This window comes from Rhincodon typus, chromosome 1 (genome assembly GCF_021869965.1).
Source record: "Rhincodon typus isolate 14 chromosome 1, sRhiTyp1.1, whole genome shotgun sequence".
Taxonomy (NCBI): domain Eukaryota; kingdom Metazoa; phylum Chordata; class Chondrichthyes; order Orectolobiformes; family Rhincodontidae; genus Rhincodon; species Rhincodon typus.
The window spans coordinates 15,022,659-15,049,618 of NC_063332.1; the positions used below are offsets into that span (position 1 = coordinate 15,022,659).

General features: G+C 42.3%; 1 protein-coding gene across 1 annotated transcript in view; it reads left to right on the plus strand.

Moving 5' to 3' along the window:
* LOC125484342 (succinate--CoA ligase [ADP/GDP-forming] subunit alpha, mitochondrial-like) overlaps positions 1-26,960 on the plus strand; it is a 41,475-nt gene that overhangs the window by 11,162 nt on the left and 3,353 nt on the right. The window contains exons 2-4 of the mRNA XM_048602547.1: positions 1,958-2,056; positions 3,477-3,628; positions 16,732-16,920. Of these exons, the coding sequence (XP_048458504.1) occupies positions 1,958-2,056; positions 3,477-3,628; positions 16,732-16,920 (440 nt within the window). The remainder of the gene's footprint in view (positions 1-1,957; positions 2,057-3,476; positions 3,629-16,731; positions 16,921-26,960) is intronic.

The window sequence follows — 26,960 nt, forward strand, 5'->3', positions numbered from 1 at the left end:
CTTCCCATAGAATCCTGGGATAAATCCCATCAGGCCCAGGGAACTTATCTATCTTCAATTCCTCAAAATTCCTAGTCGTTTGAAGATTCCAAGATTCTTAGTCTTTACTGAATTAGAATATTCACTCAAAGGACTGATGTGCCACAGTTGAACCTTGTGCCCTAGGTTAAATCGGGAAAGTATTTGTTTAATTTTCTGCTCTGACTCCAAAATGTTTGTTGTCTTAATTTGAAGACCGGATTGTGTTCAGCTCAAGGTGGCTGCCATAGTTGATTAGCTTTAGGCTGTGTTGTTTCATAGTGACCAGGAGTCTCTGTCTAATTGACTGAATCCCATGTCACCGCAAAGGTTCCAAACCAGCATTCAGACATCTTTGTCACTCGAAAGTCCCTCCCCTCATTCTTCCATGTCCCCAAGTAGCTTGTGACCACGACAAGGTTTTCCTCCAACTCTGTACAAGCCTCCCTAGTAGTTGCCATGACTCCTTCATACTCAGCTTTTCATCCACTACACAGATCTGTGGTTGGTTTCTAGGGAACAAAAGGTACTTTTTGAAACCTTGGATAATTACACCTTTTAGCAACCCTCAAAGTGAAGCAGGTTGCAACTACAACAGCAGCCCATGCGGTACAGGGAATATAATCTAGCAGACTTTAACATATAAAAATATGCTTCAGGTGCAACGATCACTTGGGTGGAGCTCTGCATTACACCCAAATAAGAATAGTTGTGGTGCATTGTTTATGCATAACATAACTCACTGAAGAGGCCGGCAAGTTGAAGATGACAGTGCCATGGCCAGATAGATGGATGGGACGAGGAACGTGGCACTGTACTTAAATCATTGAGGCATAAAAGTTAGCTACAGTACTGCAGAATGTCTTTACCATTTAGTGATGTTGACCGAAGATGAGGCCATCTCTGTGCTGTGTCTTGTGACTCCACTCCAAGTGCTTCAGTACAGTGAACTGTGAAGAGACAGCAGCATTGCTGTTTTTATTCCTGGGCAGAGCCCATTTTTGGCCATCTGTTGCAGGATTAGCTAACTATTGGGCAACATTTGCAGAGTTGGCACTCACCTGACTGCGTTTGATGTCTCGTCCAGAACACAGGAACTGCACTATAGACTTCCTACCTTTCAAATGGACCTTTCTGAGAGCCTTATGATTTTGCTGAAATTGCCCACCTCCGACCTCACACTTCTTGTTGCTTGCTGTGACTTTTTTTTCACAGCAACCCTCCCCACCATTGTGCCGACCTAAAATTGGGAGGTCAGGGCCAACTTTATGGACATCACAAAAACAGAAATTGGTGGAAACACTTGGCAGGTCTGGCAGCATCCGTGGAGAGAAATCGAAGTCAACCCGAAACATTAACTCTGCTTTCTGTCCACAGATGCTGCCAGACCTGCTGAATTTTCCCAGCAATTTCTGTTTTTGTTCCTGATTTCCAACATCTGCAGTTCTTCCATCATTTTTTTTAATGGACTTCACATTTGAGGAGTATCCAACAGGAGCACGAAAATTCAGGCCTAAATGTCTGAGCCCCACGGAGCTGCACACCAACATGAATCAGCACCTTCAGAAGAGGGAAGGGAAAGTCACCTTACAGCTTTTCTTTTAATGCACAGGCTTGGCAGCATATTTCAATGCACACATTTGTTTGACATACCCCTTGCCGTCTTCAAGGAACATTCAAGAGTTAACCATGTTGGTATGGAATCACACTTAAGGCTACAACTTTTAAATCCTTAGCAAGAACTGGTGTCCACCTGTTCTTGTACAATCTAACAGGGATTGAAACCTAAACTGTTCATGCTATGTGACAAATCACATTGGATAAATTCATTGAGCCAAGATAATTGAAATGGGCAACATAACGGGAGTTATGGCATCTTTAAACCATTGCAACCATTCACCTACTTCATTGGAGACTTTTCATGCTTTCAGTAAATAAGTATATTTATTTTTAGGTATTGTTTCACGATCTGGTACATTAACGTATGAAGCAGTTCACCAGACGACACAGGTTGGCCTGGGCCAGTCTCTCTGTGTTGGTAAGTCACAAGATTTCATGCCAGAGTTGAACCTGTTTCATATGCTGTGCGTGTTGCTACAAGTGCAGTTATGCCAAGAAATCTGTGTTGAAACAGTACAATTATTGTCATACTCTCATGGAGTTCCCACTGTTATGATACAGCAGGTGTGTTGATTCAAATTATGCTACAATTTTATGATTTGCAGCTTGTTTGTGTTTGTTTTTCTAAGCAGGCTTAAAGAAAGTTGCAAGTATTTCTAGGCATGGCCATGACTGTCCCACAGCTTTCCACAAGAATAGCTGCCAGCAGCACACGACCTGTGTATAATAAAACAGCAATGCAAACACTGCCACTGATTTATCATCTGCCACTTTTGGAGTCTGTGTCATTGTGCGTTACATGATCTTTTTTGAGCCTTTCTTGCCCCTTAACATACAACGTTCACAGCACTAGAAAGGAAGTATGGTCCACATTAATTATGCAGTCCAGAGGCACATTTTCTCAGAATTAAGGTAGTGTTTCAGAACTTGGCAGACATAGTATTGAAAATTAATATTTGCAGTTGCTTGATTTAATTGGGCAATAGCACTCTGCGTTGTAGTATTCAGCATGAATGTCCAAGTGGATGAAAAGATGATCCAAATCTGATAAAATCTGTTTTAGGATATTACTTTAACTTAATTGTTCCTGTATTTAATACCTATCCTTGACACCACTGCTGCTCCCCACTCACCTTCATTTGGGCTGGAAAAGGAAATCCAGATGTTTTAATTCCCCAAAATGCCTGGTCTAAATACTCCTGCAGTTGGTTGCATATATGTTACGGCATGCTGAAGAGTGATTGGCTAATTGTTGTGCTATTGGGACGATGATTACTGCTCTGCTTTCTTGGTTAAGGTAGTCTTCATCCTTGCAACTCCATCAGCATTGGCAAGAACTATTTGATCATGCAACTACTGTTTCGACCATCAATCGGAATCTATCGTGACTTGTGACATAATTTAAAAAAAAAAAATTCTGAGCCCTGTGAACTTCAAATTCGGACAGTGAGTGCAGAATATTAAAGAAAAGGATGGAACCAGAAACAGAAATTACTGAAAAAATGTAGCAGGTCTGGCAGCCCCTGTGGAGAGTAAAGGCTTCAGAACCCTTCTATAGAACAGTCAGTGGGCCTGAAACATTAACTCTGTTTTCTCTCCACAGATGCGGCCAGGCGTGCTGAGTTTTTCCAGCAACTTCTGCTTTTGTTTCTGATTTCCAGCATCTACAGTTCTTTGTTTTCTTTGTTTCAAGAAATGGATGGGTTTGACTGACAACTTGGGGAAGAAGCAAATCTGGAGGGTTTTTTTTCTCTAAACTGAACAAGCAACGAAATATTATTGAACATTTTTGGTTCATAAAGAAGACATGCACTCTAATTTGGTGATTTAAATCCTAGGTATTGGTGGAGATCCTTTCAATGGAACGGACTTCATTGATTGCCTTGATGTCTTCCTGAAGGACCCGAAAACAGAAGGCATTATTCTCATTGGAGAGATTGGCGGAAATGCAGAGGAGAACGCAGCAGACTTTTTGAAACAGTACAACACGGTGTGTATAACACTTTTAATTTGTCATTGAAGCAGATTTCAGGACTTAATTAATCACCCATTTTCTTGAATCAGCATGAAAACCTTGTGTTCCATCGTGATATTGCTGTATTCAGCAGCAGGATTGGATAATCAGCTGATAAAGTGAAGAACTTTGAGACGTTGTGCGGTGCTGAACAGGGAGATCAGAATATTCCGAGCTTGATGTGTGCTGGGAGCCAGAGGAGACCAGTACAGTTGTCTTCAAATCCCCTGGCATAGCTAGCAGTTCCTTTAGCAAGGAAGGAAAATTAAAAATGAAATTGTCCGTGGAATTAGTCACAGAGCAATGTGGTATGAACACTTTCAGTGACTGCTGGGTGTTTCATGCATTGGTGGGATGAAAAGCTGCGTAGATGGAGAAGACTAAACAGGGAGGAGAATCGGTTACATTTGTAAAGAAAACAGAGGACTAACTTTGAAGACCATAGTATTAGTGCCAAGGAGGAAAGATATGACCCCTTCAGAGCAGGGTAAAAAATACTGCTTAAGCTGCTGAGAAAGGGAGGAGAGAAACTGTGAACATTGAGGCATAAGTACCAAGTACCAAGATATAATGAGCGTCTGCATTGCTAAGTGTCTGCCTTTTAGATTTCTTGATTTTTTTTTCCCTCTTTTTTTCAAAGTTTTTCTTTATTTGGGTATATTAATGGGGAGGATGAGGTGAGTATGTGTCAGTTAACTGTTACATTGGCATAGGAATATAGATAATAAGCTGTTTGGTCCTTTGAGCCTACTCCACCAATTGATCAGATCATGGGTGATTACCCGGGATTATTCTCCTGACTGGTACAATAGTCAGTCCTGAACCCTTGGCCACTTGTTGAAAGTTAGCAGTATTCTGTATATTTTCATGAATATTTAAGTTTTACCTGGTAATAACTAATGCCTAAACCTCTGAGCTCATGTTGGCTGGCTCAGGCTCAAGGAAAGGTTGGGATTTCTGTTTTGGTCAAATTAATGCTTTGCAGGCTTGGCTTCCTGATTTTTCTATCATCAAGATAGAAGCTTGAACAATACAAATTGGAAAGCGTAACTTGCAAATAGGAGGCGAAGAGTGATGGTGGAGGGTTGTCTTTGTGATTGGAAGCCTGTGACCAGGGTGTACTACAAGGATTGATGCTCAGACCTTTGCTATTTGTTTTGTACGTTAATGACCCCAATGTGAATATAGAATGTGTAATTAGTAAGTTTGCAGATGAGATGAAAATTGGTGTTAATAGTGAGGAGGATGCTCTCAAGGTATAGTCTGATATTGATCAGCTGGTAAATTGGCAGAGCTCTGGCAGATGAAATTTAATCCTGATAAGTGAAAGGTGATGAGTAGGTCAAAAAAAGAGAAGGACATACACAATGAATAGTAAGTCCCTAGGTAATACTGAGGAACATAGGGACCTTGGTGTACAAGTTCATAGATCCTGAAGGTGTCAGCACAGGTAGCCAAGGTGGTGAAGAAAGCATATGGGATGCTTTCCTTCTTTAGACATGGTATAGAATATAGGAGCAAGGAAGTCTTGTTACAACTTTGCAAAACATTGGTTGGCTACCGTAAATACTTTGTGCAATTATGGTCACCATAATATTGGAAAGATGTGGTTGAATTTAGAGAGGTGCAGAGGAGAGACTGCTTGGGATGAATGAGGATGAAACTGGATAGACTGTTTTCCTTAGACTAGATGAGGCTGAGGGGAGGATCTGATTAAGGTATACAAAGTTGTGAGAGGCATAGACAGAGTAGATCATGACAAACTTCTCCCCATGGCAGACGAAGACCACAGGGCACAAGTTTAAGGTGCAGAGTAAGTGGTTTAGAGGATACCTAAGAAAAATATCTTTCACCCAGAGTGTGGTAGAACTATGGGACATGCTGCCTGAGAGGTGGTGATGGTAGGTAGTCATGCAACATTTGAGGAGCATCTGATGAGAACTTAAAATGCCAAGGTGTAGTAGGCTATGGACCAAGTACAGGTAAGTGGGATGAGTGTAGCTTGGTTTTTTTGTTTGTTGGCTTAGACATGGCAGACTGAAGAGTCTATTTCTATGCTATATGACCCTGTGACTAACGTTTTTGTTTAGTGTTTGCAATGTGAAATGTTTTGTGCGCAGGAATTTCAATTACCTAGGTTCAAGTTGTTAATTATTATTACTGATCAATTAATTGAATGTATTGATGGAGTGGTTTTCCCTAGGTAGTTAAAGAATAAACTAGAACTGAATTTCAACTCTGCAACCCTGTTTTCTGTTTCTCAGCATATTCCTGGAGTATCCTGAACCAGGTGTCCTTGTACATACATATTCATTTGAACATGCATAAATCATTGAGCTTCACATTTTTACAAGGTGACCTGGGTTCATTTTCTTTCCCTTTTTAGATGAGCACGAATTTTAATATAAATTTGGAATAAAGATTCACAAAAATCTCTGCATGCTTGCTGTCACTTTCTTTTATTGGATGATACAGAATCCCTTTGTGCCCTACATTCTTAAAATGCTCACCAGAGGGCTTTATGTATTTTTTAAAATGCCTTATTAATGTTTAATCAGATCTGCACTGGGCACTATCTGCTTTGTGTCTTGTTTTGTGGCATGTTCAGTTGTTGATAATGGCTTGAGGAAGGGGAGATTCTTCTAATCTCCTTCTCCCCTGTGTCTATAAGTCATTCTGTCTCCATTATTTTAAAGTTTTATTCTACACATCCCCTTCTGTTGTTTTCCTCCCTGGTGATTTTACCCAGAGTCTGGGTGCATGTGATTTGTCATGCCATACAAAATCTCGTTCCTTGCCATTTGACTGTTCACACAGTAAGCTGCTTGAGCACAGAAGTTTTGAAATTGTACTGCTTCTGTGCTGTGGGAATTGAGGAAGGATTGCATCGCTTTTAGAGACCTGCGCCAATTAAGATTTAAAACTTGGCTGGCTCTCTGCTGTTCTAGCCTCTGTTGTAATGTTGCACTGTCCTAGAGTTTGTGGAAGCTAAGATTCAAGGAAGCAGGAAGGCCCTGCGTGTGCAATAGAGCTTTATCTTTCCCATTGACAAATATTATTTTCATTTGAATGAGCCCGTAGATTTTCTTCTAACTCTGTAAAATTAAAATCCTTGATGCGTTGTCCTTCACCCAAAGGGTTGTGAATCTGTGGAATTCCCTGCCCAGTGAGGTGGTTGAAGCTACCTCGCTGAATGTTTTTAAGGCAAGGCTAGATAAATTTTTGAACAATAAAGGAATTAAGGGTTATGGTGAGTGGGCGGGTAAGTGGAGCTGAGCCTCAAAGATCAGCCGTGATCTTATTAAATGGCGGGGCAGGCTCGAGGAGCCAGATGGCCTACTCCTCCTAGTTCTTATGTTCTTATTTAATATCTTGATGTTGGTGTAAAATCCAATGGAAATTAATCAAATTGCTGAACATGTTTCCTTAAAAAAAAAATCACTATGTTTTATAATGACATTTTAGGGAAGGTTAGATATCCACGTGAGGAAGAAAACAATACAGCATTCTGCTAATGGGGTTAAGTTGAAGTAAGCGGAAGGAGGTTTACTTGTAACACAAACAATGGCATAGGTCACCTGAGCCAAATGATCTGTTCCTGTGCTATAGATCAAGATTCTATGCAATGTGCCATGTTTTACTTTTAAAAATACCAGCACCATTGATTACAGTGTTACTATAAACTAATATAGGAAATATTAGACTTTTTCTTTGGAAAGAGTGCATTTGTAGAGTTGCCGAACATAGCGAGGGCCTAGGAGATCAAGTTGGGTAGAAGCTGAACAAAAAAGCTCAAGAGCGCAGTTATTTGTAACCTACATCATAATCTGTAAATATAATACTTAATCTTTTCATTGTTTTTGTTACCTGTGTTCTCCAGACTAGTCTTCTGTCTTCCACACTGCATAAACTTCTAAACAAAGAACAGCAGATGCTTGAAACCTGAAACAAAAACAGAAGTTGCTGGAAAATCTCAGCAGGTCAGGCAGCATCTGTGGAGAGAAATCAGACTTAACATTTCAGGTCCAATGACCTTATTCTCAACATATCATGGCTGTTATGTTTCTCAACCTCATTCTCCTGCCTTCTTTCCGAAGCCCTTGATCCCTTTACTAATCAAGAAACAGGTAAACGTGCTGCATTTGACCTGGATGATGTGGGGAGTGAGGGTTTAAAGAAAAGAGAGGGAGCATGCAAGATAATTGAGCTGCTGCTCAGATCCCTATTCGGTGATTTCTCGTGGATATTTCATGAAGTCAGGCTTGAAGCCAGCCATGATAGCATTCTTGATTGTAATCTGTTAGTTTTCAAGGCTGTGGGCCTAGTGTGGGTAAGTGGGTCTAGTGTAGGTAGTGGTGTATTTTTGGCGGTACAGACTCATTGGGCCAAAGGGGCTTTTCTGTACTGTACTCCATGATTCTGGAATATTCACTCTCTGGACTGAGTGAAGTATGGTGACTTGGGTTAGGAATGTCCACATGGCCAGGAGCCTTAAGGAGACACTTTAAAAATTGTTGTGAAAGTAGTGGTGAGGATACAGAGAATTAAGCTTTCTTTTTTGTTAGGAAGATGTAAACACCTCAAGATTTTCTTTTGGTTATACATTAGAAATTGAAGGATAAAAATCTTTTCATGCAGTATCAGGCATTAAGCGACAGATCAAAAGTCAGTTTGGCTTATTTTCATGAAAATATTCTCTTTGAAAATTATCACTGCAACAAGAAGGATGATTAAATCAGATAATGTATTCAAAATATCAAATAACTCAATTGGAAATGGCACGTAGGTTATGAGCACATTTCAGTGTCTTAGATTTTGATGGGCCAATGCATTTTGCTGTAATGAGAGGCGCTGAGTTAACAATATGGCAAATATATTTAGTTAAAGCATTTGTGCTTTTTTTTCCTCAAAAGCATCTCTTGGAGCCAAAACTTATTTTGATAATAAAGTATAAACTGTTTGCAGATTTTAAATGGATCAAATCAATATGTGATGAATATGTCCAGTGCTAGCTACATCCTGTCTAACAACAGAACTCGGGCTATGTACTGGAGACAACCAACCAATAACATTGCATTGTATGTTTTATGGGTGGGATCTAGTGACTGATCTCGTAACCCTGATTTCAGATTCCAACATAGCCGCTTGAGAATTTCACTTCTGGAAATAAGAAGAGGCCGGCACCACCTTAAGTGACCACAGTGGTTTATTTGTTTCAAAGTTCAGCTAGTTCTTTAATGTCCTTTGGTAACGCACCTGGACCTTTTTTATGCTCAGTTTCAGATCAACTTGGTTAACTCTTAATTGCTCCCTGAGGTGACTTCACAAGCCACTTGATTACAATTAAGTTTCTACAATGCAGCCATTGAAGAGTTTGTAGCTTCCTCATGCCAAATAGAGTTGGGCATTTCTGTCATTTATTGCCCACATTTCAGAATGAATTCAGAGAGGTAAAGCCAAGCTTCATCCATGTCTCTGTACCATTTCCAAGTTTGTTATAGCTTTTGCTTATCCTCTATCCTGCATTGGCTGAATCTGAAGGATCAATAAATCTCCTCAAATTTTGGTGTGTTACACCAACCCATAACTGCAAACCATTATGAACTGTTGATTTGACCTTCATTGTTATCAAACTAGTAGTTCAAATATTTTTAAATTACAAGTTTAAGAAGTGTGGAAGTGGAATAGTGATAAGGGATTCATTAATGACTGGTTCTTCAGCGCCTGTACACATGATTCCAGGTAGGTATGTTACCTTATGCCTGCCGGGGTCAACAATGTCACAGAAGAGCTACAATGCATTCTGAAGAAGAATAACAGTCAGACCTTGGTGGTCCATCTTGGAGCCAATGTCACAGGAAACAAGAGAAATGAGGTCCAGCGAGCAGATTTTAAGTAGTTGTGTAAAACATTGTGGGGCTTTTAATGTAGTAATCTCCAGATGACTCCTGGTACTATGCAGTAGTGAGTTTAGGAATAGAAGAATAGAGCAGATGAATTTGTAGCTGAAGAAATAGTGCAGCAGTGGGGAGGCCTTTAGACTCCTGAAGCATTCAGACCGTTCCTGGGGAGTTAAGACTTGAACAAGTTGAACAGGCTATATCCAAACAGGAACAAAACCAAAATCCTTGTGAGGAGGTTTGCTAAAGCTTTTGGGGGAAGGGGTGTTTTATCAAGCTTGGCAGTAGGAATAGGATCCTGGCAAGTAGCTTGGAGGGGAGAGAGGCTGAGATGGAATTAAAGTTAAAACGTGAGTAAGTAAATTTGAAATGTAGAGAAAACGTAGAAAGAAGTCAGCAATGCTCTTGGAGTATATTTTAATGCAACAAACCAAATGGAAGAGGAGTCGGGGCACTCTACCTGACAAAGGAGCAGCGTTCCGAAAGCTTGTGATTTCAAATAAACCTGTTGGGCTATAGCCTGGTTTTGTGTGATTTCTGACCTTGTCCACCCCAGCCCATCACTGGCACATCCACATCATATCTTTATATAAGGCTGGCAACTTTGTGGTTTGATTTTGGAAAAATCTGTTCTAGGAAGTATTTCCTTTTTCTGAACAGGGCATAAGGAATACTGTCTCTTATTGAATTTCAGTTGGTCTTTTATTTATTCTCAGATTCAAACAGTGGTCTGACAGGGAGATGACTGATAACTTGTGTCTCTCTTTTTCCTTCTTGAAGAGTTCTCTGACCAGAAATGTTGCACAGTGGATGTTGAGCATTTGATGCTGATTACACTAAAAATCGTTGTTGGCTAAAGAGCCAGATGGTTGCTCTGACTGTAACATTAATCTCAGTTACTGAGATTTCTCTCTGTAGACTTTAGCTTGAACCGAGTCCAGAGGAACAAGATGTTGATTTCCTTTGCTATCAGACAGCTGTTGAGTGACACAAGAAGATTGTTTTAAGGCATTGTCAACACAGCATGGTAGGGATGTACAAAAGGAGGTTCAGATTTGACAGAAGGCCTTTGGGGAACTTCATTCTTGACAGTTTTGTTGAAATTTCCTAATGATTTATATATATGTGGAAATACCAAGTCTTTTCTAATGTTAGATGTGGGTGTTTTGCAGTTGAAAGCCTTTAAGGAGCTAGCGACAACCGTAGGACAGCTCCATAACCTGTAGCTAGTTGGCACAGCACACCAAGATGCATCTGTGACTCTTCAAACTAAGGTTTCCTTTTCTAGCCGCTTGTGGCAAGGCCTATGCAACATAACAGGATACAAAATGAAGCAGAGCAAGATAGCGGACAAAAACACATCCCTCCCTGATCTACTCAATGCTTTCTATGCTCGGTTTGAGCAGAATGGCAGTGGCGCAGCATCACCTGCCCCGACAGCTCCGGAGACCCCTGTTCCGTCCGTGATTGCTGAAGACATCAGATCGGTCTTCCTGGGAGTCAACCCAAGGAAAGAGATGTGCTGGGATGGAGTCCCCAGCTGTGCACTTCAATCCTGTGTGGACCAGCTGGCGAAGGTATTTGCTGACATCTGCGGCTTGTAGGAGGGAGATGTTGAAGTCCCTCCCTGCTTCAAGAAGTCCACCATCATCTCAGTACCAAAGAAAACACATACAACGTGCCTTAATGGCTATCACTCAGTGGCTGTGACCTCCATAATCATGAAGTGCTTCAAAAGGCTGGTCATGGCCCACATCAACTCGAGCCTCCCATCCTGCCTCAATCCCCTGCAATTTGCTTTCCGAAGTAACAGGTCCACAGCAGATGCCATTTCTCTAGCCCTGCACTCATCCCCAGAACTTTCGGACAACAAGGACACCAACATCAGAGTCCTATTCATCGACTACAGCTCTGCTTTTAACACCACTATCCCCTCCAGACGGATCTCAAAACTCCGACACCTAGGTCTTGGCTCCGCTCTCTGCAGCTGGATCCAGCTGGCTTCCTGACCCACAGACGACAATCAGGGAAGGTAGACAATCGTACCTCCTCCACGATAACCCTCAACAGTGGAGGCTCCCCCACCAAGGATGCATTCTCAGCCCCCTACTATACCCCCGGCCCCCGTACACCCACACTGTGTTGCCAAATTCCGAACGAATGCAATCTCCAAGTTTGTTGACGATACCACCGTAGTAGGACGGATATCAAACAACAAGTCAGAATACTGAAAGAAGATAAAGGGCTTGGTGTTGTGGTGCAGTGATAACAACCACTCTCTCAATGTTGACAAAACAAAAGAACTGATCATTGACTTCAGAAAGAAAGGAGGAGAACGTGCCCCCATCTACATCAACGAAGCAGAGGCTGACAGCATCAAGTTCCTTGGAGTGACAATAACCAACAACGTGTCCTGGATTTCCCACGTAGATGTGACGGTCAAGAAGGCACAACAACGCCTCTTTTTCCTCACGCAACTCAGGAAATTTGGCATGTCTCACCAACTTTTACAGATGCACCATAGAAAGCATACTATCAGGATGCATAATGGCCTAGTACAGCAACTGCTGTATCCAAGACCATACGAAACTGCAGAAGGTGGTGTGTACGGCTCAGACCATCATGGAAGCCAACCTCCCATCCATGAACTCCACTTACACTTCTTGTTGCTATGGAAAGGCTGCTAACATCATCAAAGACCCCTCCCACTGCAGTAACACTGTCCTTCAACCTCTTCCATCAGGTAGAAGATACAGAAGCTTGAACACATGCACCAACAGGTTCAAGAACAGCTTCTTCCCTGCTGTCATTAGACTGCTAAATGGGCTCTCTAACTCCAAATAATGTTGATCTTGCTTCGTGCACCTCCTGTGCAATGTAACCTGAATGCCTCGTTCTGTCTAAACACACGAGAATCTGCATGTCCTTGCTTACTATGATTTGCCTGTAATCAGGTACACGTGACTACAATAAATCAAATCAAATCCTGCTAGGTTCTTCATATATGCAGTGTTACTTTACCTATTCGGCCGAGACCAGTATCTTGTGGCCCAGTGAGAGATCAAAAGGCTCAGGTGCATGATTGCTTGAAAGTGGTGTCTGGTCAAAAAAGAACAAAGGACAAAAGAGAAGTACAGCACAGGAACAGGCCCTTCAAGCCTATGCTGATCATCATGCCGTGACCAAAGTGAAAAACAAACCTTTTGCCCTTATTAGGTCCATATCCTTCTATTTCCTTCCTATTCATGTAACCATCCAGATGCCTTTTAAATGCTGCCAACGTGCCTGCTTCCACCACCTCTTTTGGCAGTGCATTCCAGGCTTCTACCATTCTCTGCATAAAAACATTCTTCACACATCTCCCTTAAACTTCCCCTCTCTCACCTTCAACCTATGCCCTCTTGTATTTGAAACTTCAACCCTGGGAAAAAGCCTCTGACTATCCACCCTATCTATGCCTCTCATAATTTTGTAGACCTCTATCAGGTCTCCTCTCAGCTGCCATCTTTCCAGTGAAAACAATCCTAGTCTTTTTAAGCTTTCCTCCTAGCCAATGGCCCTGAGACTGGGCAACATCCTGGTGAACATTCTCTGCACTCTCTCCAGAGCTTCCACATCCTTCTAGTAATGTGGCGACCAAAACTGCACACAGTGCTCCAAAGGCGGCCTAACAAGAGTTTTATATAGCTGCAACATTGTTTGCCAACTCATGTACCACATGCCATATACCTTTTTAATCACTTTGGCCACCTGTGTTGCCATTTTTTTGGGAACTGTGGACCTGCACGCCCAGATCCATCTGTACGTTAATGTTCCTAAGGGTTCTGCCATTAACAGTATAATTCACACCTAAATTTGATCCTCCAAAATGCATCACCTCGCATTTGTCTGGATTAAACTCCATCTGCCATTTTTGTGCCAAGTCACCAAATCTATCTTTTTCCTGTTGTATCCTTTTCACAATCGTCGGCCCAACAGCAGCACCACCAATCTTCATGTCATCTGCAAACTTACTAATCAGATCATCCACATTTTCCTCCAGATTATTTGTATATACTACAAACAAGAGGACCTAAGACTGATTCCTGTGGAACACCACTAGTTACTGATCTCCATTCTGAAACACATCTTTCCACTGCTACCCTCTGTCTTCTATAACAAAGCCATCTAGCCAGCCCCCCTGAATCCCATGTCACTTCAGTTTTTGTACTATTCTGCCGTGTGGGGCTTTATCAAATGCCTTACTAAAGTTGATATAAACTACATCCACAGCTCTTCCCTCATCAATTATCCTTGTCACCTCTTCAAAAAAGTTCGATCAAGCTGGTGAGACATGACATTCCCCGGACAAAGCCATGCTGCCTGTCGCTAACTAGTCCATTTTCTTCCAATTAGCACATATCCTGTCCCTCAGTGTCTTCTCTAGGAGCTTCCCCACCACAGATGTCAGGCTCACCAGCCTGTAATTTCCTGGATTATCCCTGCTTCCTTTCTTAAAAAGGGAACAACACTGGCTAATCTCCAGTCCTCTGGAACCTCGCCTGTGGTCAAGGAGAATGTGAAGATATTTGCTAATGCCCAGCTGTTTCTTCCCTTGCCTCTCGCAATAATCTGGGATAGATCCCATCTGGCCCTGGGGACTTGTCTACCTTTAATGCCATTTAGGATGCCCAAATCTTCCTCCTTTAATATATTGACATTCTCTAGAGTATTCACATACTCATTCCTGCCCTCAACATCAGTCATGCCCTTCTCCTCGGTGAATACCGATACAAAGTACTCATTAAGGATCTTTCCCGCTTCCTGTGGCTAACTTCCCTCCTGTGTCCTTGAGGGGGCCTACTCTTTCCCTTGTTACCCTCTTTCTTCTAATATACGCATAAAAAATCTTGGAATTCCCTTTGACCCTGTTTGCTAAAGACATTTCATGGCCCCTTTTAGCTTTCCTAATTCTGCGTTTAAGTTCCTTTCTAATTTCTCTGTACTCATCAAGGGTTTTGTCAGCTTGTAGCTAACTAAACCTATCGTATGCTTCCTTTTCCTTTTTGACTAAGTTTACAATTTCCTTTGTCATCCATGGTTCCTGGATCCTGCCATTCCTATCCTTCAGTTTTGCAGGGACATGCATGTCCTGCACTTTAATCAACTGGTGTTTAAAAGCCTCCCACATACCAGACGTGGATTTGCCCTCAAATAACTGCTCCCAATCCGCATTCCCCAGTTCTTGTCTAATTCGGATGTAATTGGCCCCTGTCCAATTAAGCACCCTCACCCGAGGGTGCCAAGGATATAGGAAGGATATTATTAACTTAGAAGGGGTACAGAAAAGATTTACCAGGATGTTACTGGGAATGGAAGATTTGAGTTATAAGGAGAGGCTGGATAGGCTGAGATGTTTTCCCTGGACCGTAGGAGATTGATGGATGACCTTACAGAGGTTTATAAAATCATGAGGAGTATAGATAAGCTTTTCTCTAGGGTAGGGGAGTCCAAATCTAGAGGGTTTAAGTTTAAGGTGAGGGGAGAAAGTTTTAAAAGGGACCTAAGGAGCAACTTGCTTTCACAGAGGGTGTTAAGTATGTGGAATGAGCTGCCAGAGGAAATGGTAGTTGCAGGTACAATTACAACATTTAATAGACACTTGGACAGGTACATGAATAGGAAGGGTTCAGAGGGGTATGGGCTAAATGCAGGCAAATGGGACTAGCATTGTTTGAGAAACCTGGTTGGCATGGATGAGTTGACTGGAGGATTTGTTTCCGTGCCCTATGACTGAGTGAATGCCTCTGTCCGTCAGTAAAGACGGAAAAGTATAAATGAGCAATCTCCCAATTGTATACTAATGGGAATGTACCAACAGCACAAAAATGTCCTTTTCCTTTACACCTAGTATGCTTTTTCATTGTAACACCTGATAACCACTCTGAAACTCTGTAGGGAATAGAGCTTCTATGAAAGAATCTCCTGTTATACTTTAATTGTTTATGTTTTATAAGATCTTTTATTGTTTTACTTGGGGGTCATTCGTCCTTTTGTGAAAAGAGGAGAAAAAGCAAAAACGTGCCGCAAATTTTAACAGCTTAAGGAAGAGTACTTTGTTCCTGTTGTAAATGGTATCTGTGATAATTTTATAACCTAATCTTCATCCTTCTGGGAAGGAGATATTAAATTATGTTCTTTGTCAGTGTCATTAGTCATCTTGAAGTATTTAGCAGATTTGGAGCTCTCGTGCCAACATCTGTATATTTCTGGCTTTCTTGCCATCAATCTCCCCTGTCCTCTTGTTGCACTGCATGATGCCCCTGCCCCCACTGGAAACTGTGCTTCCGTCCCAAACATCTGCTCTACTGTCAATATTGTTTGTTTCCAGCTGTACCTGCCTCTGTCGTTTCTTCATACTTCTTTGGCTCTTGTCCGTCCCGTCATACCCAGAGACTCTGGTCTCCCTGTGGCCCAACCTCCACAAAACATTCAAAAGATAAAAGCCACTGTACATATCTTGGAACAGTTTTCTGTGCCTGTTTTCCATCTTTTCAAAGTGCTGAAGCCTCTGTGTGGCCATCAGAGTTCACATGCCTGCTCTCATATTGTGACTTGGCTAGTCCTGTCCTTTCTAACCAGCTCTTTGTGTTAAAAGCATTGACTCTTCTGATAATGGGCTGTTTGTTTGTACGGAAGCATAGGGAGTGAGAAGTGTTAACCTCTCAGGTCACTGGTCATTTTTGACCAGAACCGGTGATGAAAGGTCACCTTCCCCAAAGCATTAACTCCTTTCTCCCCTTCACACGTGTTGCTAGATTTGCTGAGAAGTTCCAGTATCTTCTCGATACAATTTGAGTGCTTTGCTAAGTTGATGTCGATGGCTGTTAAGAGTCCACTACATTGGTGCGATACCTGAGTTGCGGTTGGGCTAGATCTGGTAGAGAGCAAGTTACATTCCCTGAACGACGTTAATGAACTGGCTGAGTTTTTAATGACAAGGCTACAATCTTGTGGTCACTTTTTTGCTTACTGATAATGGCAGCTTTTTACTTCCAACTTTTTTTTTCTTTGAAACTGGATTTAAAATCTCAGCTCACAATGCAAGTTGAACTATTTGGCCAGTACGGATGGACTGTTACTCCAGTGAAAACCATCTTCTTGTCAGTGTTTGATATTGTTATTGTTTTTTTTCTACAGGGGCCCAACGCCAAGCCGGTGGTCTCATTCATTGCTGGTCTTACTGCGCCACCGGGTCGGAGAATGGGTCACGCCGGTGCCATCATTGCTGGAGGTAAAGGTGGAGCCAAGGAAAAGATTGCTGCCCTTCAGCAGGCTGGTGTGCTCATCAGCATGTCCCCTGCCCAGCTGGGCAGCACCATACAGAAGGTAAATATCAGTCAGTTTCAATTCCAACACTTTACAGAAAAGGCAAAACTGAAGGACTAGCTGAGTTTTGTCATCTGCTGTCTCCTCTATTTGAATTCAGGTCATACAACCCAACAGAATTACTTCCATCTTTGTCACATTGATCTTTTAGTGTCTAAATGTTAGTCAAGGCTCTTCATACTGGTGTTGGCTCCAAGAGAGAATACTTTCTGAGCAGCACCCTTCCCCCTACCACTTTTTACAGTGCAGTTAAAGAGATGCAGAATTCTTCTTCCTCCTTTTGCTGCTCCTCCTTTGCACATTCCAAGCTACATGGGAGGATTGGAAATACCACCCCACCTTTTGCTGCTTTCTGTTTGAAATAACTGCATAGGGGCTGGTATCCTGTCACCAAGTCACCCTTTATTTACATGTGCAGAGTGCATGGGCCCTGACCAGCCAGCTCAGAGCCAGTCTCTAGAACAAAGAGAAACTGAAAGAACTGTTGTAAATCAGAAACAAAACCAGAAATTGCTGAAAAGCTCAGCAGGTTTGGCAGCATCCAGGGAGATACGTCAGATTAATGTTTCAGGCCTGGAAGGGTCATACGACCTCTGATTTTCTCTCTGCAGATGCTACCAGACCTGCTGAGCTTTTCCAGCAATCCCTGTTTTTGTGCCTAGAGTAACTCCTGACTATATAGAGTGACTCCTGATTATATCTTTTCATCCCTGATTGACTATGATTGGGGTTGTTAACCCGGACCAATGAGATCCACCTGGCCCTCATTGCAATCATTACACTGGCACTATTACAACTTTTCTTCTGAAAGTGCTATAGATATTATTGTTCAATTTAAATTTAAGAGAAAATCCTGGACTCTCTGCTGTCACTGTCCCAAACTTAGTGGCCATCTGTTGGGTTTGTCTCATCCAATTTGTTTTTCTCATCAAGCTGTTTCCCATTCTCTCTCTCCACAACCGGTTTTCCTGTACAACATGGCCACTGTGCACCCCCCGCCCCCTGGTCTGTTTGTTGCATCACTCTTGTCAGTGAGTTCTTTGTTCTGTCGGACATCTCTCGTGATTGTGCTCAGTGTGTGGCTTTGCACCGCAGGGTCTGCTGTTTCTCTCTCTGTGTGGCAGCCCTTTACAAAGCAGCCTGGCACACTGAACTCTGTGATCCTTATTGTGGAGCAGTGTGACACATTTACCTGCTGGCTTGCCACTTTCCCTGCTGTGCTGATCCAGGGCATGGCACATTAATAAGTTCCTGAGATGGTACAAATAAAGCCCAATGCTGTTCTAACACAGAACATCACAACCACTAACTTTTGTTTCAAATCAAAGAGACAGAAGAGAAGTTGCAATGGAAATGTGTTTTCACTGCTCTGCTGCTTTCTGTCTTAATGATATATAATTTCTGGGGGAAGAAATGGATTTTCCTCAAGGTCTGCCTCTTCAGATGGGACACCTCCTCATGGGGAAGTGAGGGCCTAGTGGTATTATTGCTGGACTGTTAATCCAGAGGATTTATAATCATCTAGAAAGGAATAATTTGATTAGGGATAGTCAACACGGCTTTGTGAAGGGTAGGTCGTGCCTCACAAACCTTATTGAGTTCTTCGAGAAGGTGACCAAACAGGTGGATGAGGGTAAAGCGGTTGATGTGGTGTATTTGGATTTCAGTAAAGCGTTTGATAAGGTTCCCCATGGTAGGCTATTGCAGAAAATACGGAGGCATGGGATTGAGGGTGATTTAGCGGTTTGGATCAGAAATTGGCTAGCTGTAAGAAGACAGAGGGTGGTGGTTGATGGGAAATGTTCATCCTGGAGTTCAGTTACTAGTGGTGTACCTCAAGGATCTGTTTTGGGGTCACTGCTGTTTGTCATTTTTATAAATGACCTGGATGAGGGCGTAGAAGGATGGGTTAGTAAATTTGCGGATGACACCAAAGTCGGTGGAGTTGTGGATAGTGCAGAAGGATGTTGTAGGTTACAGAGTGACATAGATAAGCTGCAGAGCTGGGCTGAGAGGTGGCAAATGGAGTTTAATGCGGAAAAGTGTGAGGTGATTCACTTTGGAAGGAGTAACAGGAATACAGAGTACTGGGCTAATGGTAAGATTCTTGGTAGTGTGGATGAGCAGAAAGATCTCGGTGTCCATGTGCATAGATCACTGAAAGTTGCCACCCAGGTTGATAGCGTTGTTAAGAAGGCGTACAGTATGTTAGGTTTTATTGGTAGAGGGATTGAGTTTCGGAGCCATGAGGTCATGTTGCAGCTGTACAAAACTCTGGTGCGGCCGCATTTGGAGTATTGCGTACAGTTCTGGTCACCGCATTATAGGAAGGATGTGGAAGCATTGGAAAGGGTGCAGAGGAGATTTACCAGGATGTTGCCTGGTATGGAGGGAAGGTCTTATGAGGAAAGGCTGAGGGTTTTGAGGCTGTTTTCGTTAGAGAGAAGAAGGTTAAGAGGTGACTTGATTGAGACATACAAGATGATCAGAGGATTAGATAGGGTGGACAGTGGGAGCCTTTTTCCTCGGACGGTGATGGCTAGCACGAGGGGACATAGCTTTAAATTGAGGGGTGATAGATATAGGACAGATGTCAGAGGTAGGTTCTTTACTCAGAGAGTAGTAAGGGCGTGGAATGCCCTGCCTGCAAAAATAGTAGACTCGTCCACTTTAAGGGCATTTAAATGGTCATTGGATAAACATATGGATGATAATGGAATAGTTTAGGTTAGATGGGCTTCAGATTGGTTTCACAGATCGGCGCAACATCGAGGGCCGAAGGGCCTGTACTGCGCTGTAATGTTCTATGTTCTATGTTCTATGTATTTGCATCAGTGAGAGTTGCAGTGCTGTAGGGAGGTGGGTTTGAATCCCAACACAGACAGTGAATTTTTTTAAAAGCATTCAGTCACAGGATGTGGATGTCAATGGCTGTGCTAGCCCTATTTATAACCCATTCCTAGGGGAGGCAATGGTCTAGTGGTATTGTTGCTGGATTGCTAATTCAGAGATCCAGGTAATGTTCTGGGGATCCCAGTTTGAGTCTTGCCACAGCAGATGGTGGAATTTGAATTTCATAAATATCTGGAGTTAACAGTTTAATGATAACCATGAATCCACTATCAATTGTTGGAAAAATCCATCTGGCTCACTAATGTCCTTTAATCCTTTTTACTTCCTTTTAGGGAAGGAAACTACCATCCTTACCTGGTCTGGTCTGGTCTGGCGTACATGTGACTTTAGACCCACAGCAATGTGGCTGACTCTTGATTGCCCTCTGGGCAATTAGGGATGGGCAATAAATGCTGGCCTGGCCACTGACGCCATCATCCTGTGAATGACTAAAAAAAAAAAAATTCAGTTTGTAAAAATGTATTTTTTAAAGTGTGAAATTTAATGCTGCATGTTGGAATTGGAATGTCTGGTGTTTCTCTGTATTCCTGGAATATGTTAATTTAGCCAGAAAGGGCAGCTTTCTCAAAGTTGTGTTTTGTTCTCGAATTGTTGTCCTTGTAATATTTTTCAGGTTTTAAGACATAGGTTTGGCAGGTCTGGGAAATGGAAATGGCATAGCGTTTATAGCATGGAATCAGGGCCTCAATTCCATCATAGGAGCAAATTACAGTAGATGCTGGAATCTGTACTGAAAACAAAAGATGCTGGAGATCACAGTGGGTCAGGCAGTATTCATTGTAGAGACAGCAAGCTAATGTTTCGAGTCTAGATGACTCTTCATCAGAGCTCTGGTGAACAAACCTACTTTGCAATTGGAGTGAATCAGTAGCCTTTGTTGTTTCTTTTTCTTTATTCATTAATGGGATAAGGGTGTCACTGGCTAGGCAGCATTTATTGTCCATCCCGAATTGCCCAGAGGGTAGTTAAGAGACAACCACATTGCAGTGGGTCTGGAATCACATTTAGGCCAGACCAGGTAAGGATGGCAGTTTCCTTCCCTAAAGGACATTAGTGAATCAAATGAATTTTTCCAACAATCGACAATGGATTCATGGTCATCATTAGACTCTTAATTCCGGATGTTTATTGAATTCGAATTCCACCATCTGCCATGGCAGGATTCAAACCCAGGTCCCCAGAACATTATCTGGGTCTCTGGATTAACAGTCCAGCGATAATACCACTAAGCTATTGCCTCCCCTCCCTCCCCTAAATCTCCCCAACTCCCTTTTTTAACAAATCAACTCAAATAATTATTTTAGTATTGGCATAATGTGTTGGATTTCTTGATGGATTAGTGCTTTGTGATCCGTAACCGTGCTGGTCAGAGTCCCTTGATGTTTTAGCATTAGACACTTAGGATAATGAAACCACATAAACTAATAACAGATATCGTGAGAGTCACTGGCTTAGTCGGACTGTACCTTCAATGCTGTGCAAAAAATACTTGTGGACATTTTAACCCATTGTCTCGCATTTTTGCCTTCCTCAGTAGAGAGAGTCTGTGGCTATAGTTACTCAAAAAATGTGAATTTAAGTCTTGCAACAGCTACTTGCGAATTTGTATTCCATTTAAAAGGAAAATAAATTTTAAAAAAGCTGGTATTAGTGAAAGTGACTATGGAACTATTAGATGGCCCAGTTGTTTAAAATGACAATGAACATCCTTTTTTAAAAAAAGCACAAATCAAAGAACTGCCTGTGCTGGCGATCTGAAACAAACTAAAACCAGAATTGCTGGAGAAACTCTGCAGGTCTGACAGCATCTGAGGAGAGAAAACAGAGTTAATCTTTCAAGTTCAGCCAAACATTAACTCTGTTTCCCCTCTTCTCAGATGCTGCCAGGCCTGCTGAGTTTCTCCACGAATGACCTTAGTGGGCTGGAAAACAGCTCTTCTTGGGTCTGATCTCAGGACTAGTGGTTTGCTCTCAGTGTCCCTCTGAAGTGGATGACTTTTCCGCTGAACTTTATAAAGGCAGTTGGGGATGGGCAGTAAACGCTGGTCTTGAAGCAGGAGATGATTTTTATTTCTGAAATCAAGATGCTCCAGAATGTATTGGTGCATTCTGGAAGTAATTTCCCATAGCCAGCCTTAACCAGTGTCAGCCCTGGTTCAGTCGGTCGCAGTGTTCCCTTGGTTAGAGAACACTTGGTTACAGGGGAGATGATGGCCTAGTGGTATTATCGCTAGACTGTTAAGCCAGAGAGCCAGATAATGTTCTAGGGACCTGGGTTCGAATCCTGCCATGCCAGATGGTGGAATTTTAATTCAATGAATATCTGGAATTGAGAGTCTCATGATAACCATTGTCAATTGTCGGGGAAAAACCTATCTGGTTCACTAACGTCATTAAGGGAAGGAAACTGCTCTTCTTAACCTGGTCTGGTCTACATGTGACTCCACACCAACAGCAATGTGGTTGACTCTGAACTGCCCTCTGGGCAATTGGGGATGGGCAATAAATGCTGCCTGGCCAGCAATGCCTACACCTTGTGAATTAATTTTTGAAAAATGGTTTTGGGCTCAATTCCTACTCCAGCACCCAATCAAGGCTGACACTGCAGTGGAGTGCTGCACTATCAAAGGCTTTCAGATGAGTAGCTAAACCAAGGCTCTGTCTGCTTTCTCAAGTGAACATGAAATATACCTTGTCAAAGAGTTATCCCTGGTGTCCTGATCAATATTTATCTCTCAGTCTATATCTGTGATGTTGATTATCTGGTTATGGTCCCATTGCTGTTGGGTCATGCTGTGCACAAATTGGCTGTTGCATTTCCTGAATAACAGTGACGTCACACACTGAGGTTCTTTGCTGGCTGCAAAGTGCTTTGGGATATCCGATGGTCATGAATGACCTTTATAGAAATGCAAATCTTCGTTGTGATAGCGTGCAGGTCGATCCACCCCACAATCTGAAGGTCGTAACGAAGTATTTTTAGTAAATGCCTGGTGCAACTTGAGACTTAAGGGAACAAAACAAAGAACTGCATATGCCGGAAATCTGAAACAAAAAACAACTTGCTGGAGAAACTCAGCAGGTCTGGCAGCATCAATGGAGCGAAAGCAGAGTTAATGTTTTGAATCTAGTGACTCTTTATCTAAACTGGGAATTAAGAGGCTGTTATTTGTTGGTGCTACTGCTTTAGTTTAGTGGGTTAAACAGTTTTCTTTTTAATTACTTGTATAAAATTGTCATTAACTTAGAAAACGCAACAACATCTTTTTACATCTAATCCTTTTAAAAGGTAACAGTCTGTTCCGTGTGGTCAAAATTGTCAGACACCTGCATTGCATGTCTGTTTCATCTTTTGAGGCTGACGTTTCGGGCCTAGACCCTTCGTCAGAAAAGGCCCGAAACGTCAGCCTTTCTGCTCCTATGGTGCTGCTTGGCCTGCTGTGTTCATCCAGCCCTGCACCTTGTTGTCTCGGATTCTCCAGCATCTGCAGTTCCTACTGTCTCTGTTTCATCTTTTGATTTGATTTTTCATTGGTTACATTTCTGCCTGGTTTTTGTTGTTGCCATCTCGTCCTGAACTTCCACAAGTCCCAGTCGATTTCTGTTATCACACTGAAATGGCTGCTCTTCTTTGTTGAAAGGCTGTTTCATTGCAGCCAGGCACCATGCTAGGTTCACTCAGTGCTTGCAATTGTCCAGATGGGTCTTGGTTTATTCAGTTACTGTAAAGAATAGTGATGGCAATGATGCAACTGGTTAATGCCTGTAAATGCCACCAGGTGGCAGCAAAACACCACTGATGTGAGTTTCATTTCCTTGGCTGATTAAGGCAAAAGGCTAGCTCTAAAGACACATGGTAAAATAAGCATGAGGCTTAGTAAATTGGCTGTGCAATTACTGTTTGTTGTGCCTACAAATGACTTGGAAATAATGATAGAGAGCGATAGGTTTTGAAGGTCCTGCACAGTTGCCTTTTACGAACCAGCCTTCTATTTCTTTGAATTTTTGTTCTCAACTCAATTTTTTTTTATTCATTCATGAGATGAGGGTGTCGCTGGCTAGACCAGAATTTATTGCCTATCCCTAATTGCCCAGAGGGCAGTTAAGAATCAACCACATGTAGGCCAGACCAGGTAAGGGTGACAGATTTTCATCCCTAAAGGGCATTGGTGAACCTGATGGGTTTTTCCCGACAATAGTTTCATCAGACTCTAAATGCCAGATTTGTATTGAATTTAAATTCCACCATCTGCCATGGTGGGATTCAACTCAGGTCTCCAGAACGTGACCTGGGTCTCTGGATTAACAGTCCAGCGATAATACCACTAGGCCATGACCTGCGATTTCATAGAGTTAGAAATGTGTTAATATTTGGTGATGCCTGGCACCATTCCCTGGACATTACAATTGTACCCATCCCCAACCCAATTCCAGCCACACGGTGAGCGCCAGATTTTTAGGTTAAAAAGGCAGAAAAGAGAAAGGTACAGAAGATGTTAAATGTCACCCCCACCCCGGTTTCTGCACCTGGCCTCCAAACCCCAGCTCCCACATGCCTTAACCACCACCACCACCCCCCCCTCGACCTCCAACCCACACCCCTCCCTAGACCACCTAACATCTCTGTTGTGATTAGCTTCTCTCTTCAGGATTACTGCCCTCTGGTGGCTGGCCATGCCAGCATCTTCCATGGACAGTCCCTTAGGTGGGCCCACACCTGAGTTCAGGTACGGCTGGACACTCTCGAGGGGTGGTTCTATCCCGCCCTGGGTCGGGAGGTTTGAGGGGAAGACCCGTTTCCTGCTCCCGGCACCTTATCATTGCTGCGGAGTGGACTTTTCTTAAGTCAGTCAATCTGCTGGGAACTGTGTTTCCGTTTCTATAGTGCTGTTTAAGACCTCCCTGAGACACTGAGCGTGTTGTAGTTAGTGAAGTAATTTTGAACAGTCATCATTGTTGAGATGTCGGGAGAGGCAGCAGTTAGCTCAGTGGCTGGATGACAGGTTTGCAATGTGAGTGAAACCAACAGCACAGGTTCAGTTCCTGTTTCAGCTAAACCCTCTGGCTAAACACACCAGCAGTCCTGGCTCTCTAATGAGAGAGCAGCCCTATGAACCTCTGTGGCTACGGTGACTTTATCCTAAACAGCCAGCTTCTTCAAACAGTTAGAGACACATGATCTGTTTGAATGGTATTTGTTTAAAGAGAGCTGCTAACCAAGACGTGGAAGGTTTCTCCTCTTCATCTGAATGGTACCATTCAGTCTCTGACAGAACATCAGGTCACATCGGTTTAATATTCCATGAGAATGGGAGCCCCTCTTTGAGCTCAGCACTTTCTCAGTACTGCCCTGGGGCTTCAGTGCTGGTTATGTACTGGAGCCTCTGACGTGCATTTCTCTCCTTTTCATGAACCTGTGACATTCTAAATCCGACACTGCTGCCACCAGCTAAGGCTAATGCCTGCATATTTAAAGCTTCAACTCGTATCTTCATGTGACATCATCTATACTTCCCACTGCCTTGGGAAAGCAACCAGCATAATTAAAGACCCCTCCCACCCCGGTTATACTCTCTTCCACTCTCTTCCATAAGCAGAAGATATGGAAGTTTGAATACACGTACAATAGATTTAAGAACAGCTTCTTCCTCTCTGTTATCAGACTTTTGAACGAACCTCTTTAATGTTAATGTTGATCTCTCTCTCTGCACCTTCTTGGCAGTTGTAACATTGTATCCTGCACTCTGTTCTGTTACCCTGATGCATTTGTACAGTGCAATCTGCTTGTGAAGCACGTAAGACAATGCTTTTCACTGTACCTTAGTACACACAACAGTAATAAATCAAATCAAATCCAAATCAAAATCATACCTGACAGGACTGATCTGCCCCTGAGCCACATTTCCACCATCAGTGTCAGTTTTCAGGATATTGTTTATTAAGCAGTCGGGTTCTCTGAACAGAGTGCGAGCTGCTTGTCAAAGTAGTGTTTTAAACACTTGTGTATCATGGCTCGTTTCTGGCATTGATTACTTGGGCAGAACACCCTCCCTTTTGTGCTGTAGGTTTCGCATAAATAATAAAACTTGCCGAGAAGGGAAAAATGAATGCAGAACGGACCAAGGCAAGTGAATTTTGTTTTATGTATTGAGAAAAGTCTGGTGTTGAGCTAAGGGCTAGAAAAGACGTCAGGAAAAATAAATCTGGTTTGCTCCTTTTTCTAAACATGTAACATGTGATAGTGTCATTTTTAAGCATTCAGCAAAGAACATTAAAAAAAATTCTGTACTTACTGCTGCTGACCTGCAGTTTATTTTTCCTATCTTACCTGAGAGAATACTAGACAAACACAAATATAACACTGCAATAAGATGAAGGACAGGAAAATATTTCAATGGACTAGAATATATTTACAACTGGTAGGCAGCAGTAATTGTTTTTACACATATACTAATTTATATTCTAAATTCAACAATGAAACTAAATGTGGGAAGAACAGGTTAAAGATGAAATAATTTGTTGGAAGTGGCATTTAATTGTTTTGATTAGTTTTTCTGATTATATTTATTGCCGTGGCACTGTATAATTCTTGAAAGCGAGTTTTATTTGGAGGGAGAGTTAATTATGAAGAGAGTTTTGACAATGCCTGAAAATGTAATGTTTAAGAGTGATGGAACACTTTTTTGTCATGTTGTTGTCGAGGACTTTCACCTACCACACCCCAGCAACTTGTTTTCCCTTTGTGTGTCCAGACATGGCTTTTCTCAGCAAGTTATTCGACTGTGGAACCTCACAATCACTGTCCCGTCCAACATTCCCAACTGAACTGATCCCGGAAAGGACTGTTAAATTGGATAGTGAAGAGGGAAACTGGTCAAGTTCGTTGTCTTTCCATAAGGTCCCTACTTTTTTCCCTCCCTTCCCAAACAAAGAGAAAATTCCAGAGCACCCTGGGTTGGGGGATTTCAAGACTAGGGGCATATTTTAAAGGTGAGAGAGATTTTTAAAACCATCAGGGGAAAATATTTTTACATAGAGAATGGTTCACGTGTGGAATGAACTTCCTGAAGAAGTGATGGATGTGGGCACAGTTACAACGTTTGAAAGATATTTAGCTAAGTACATGA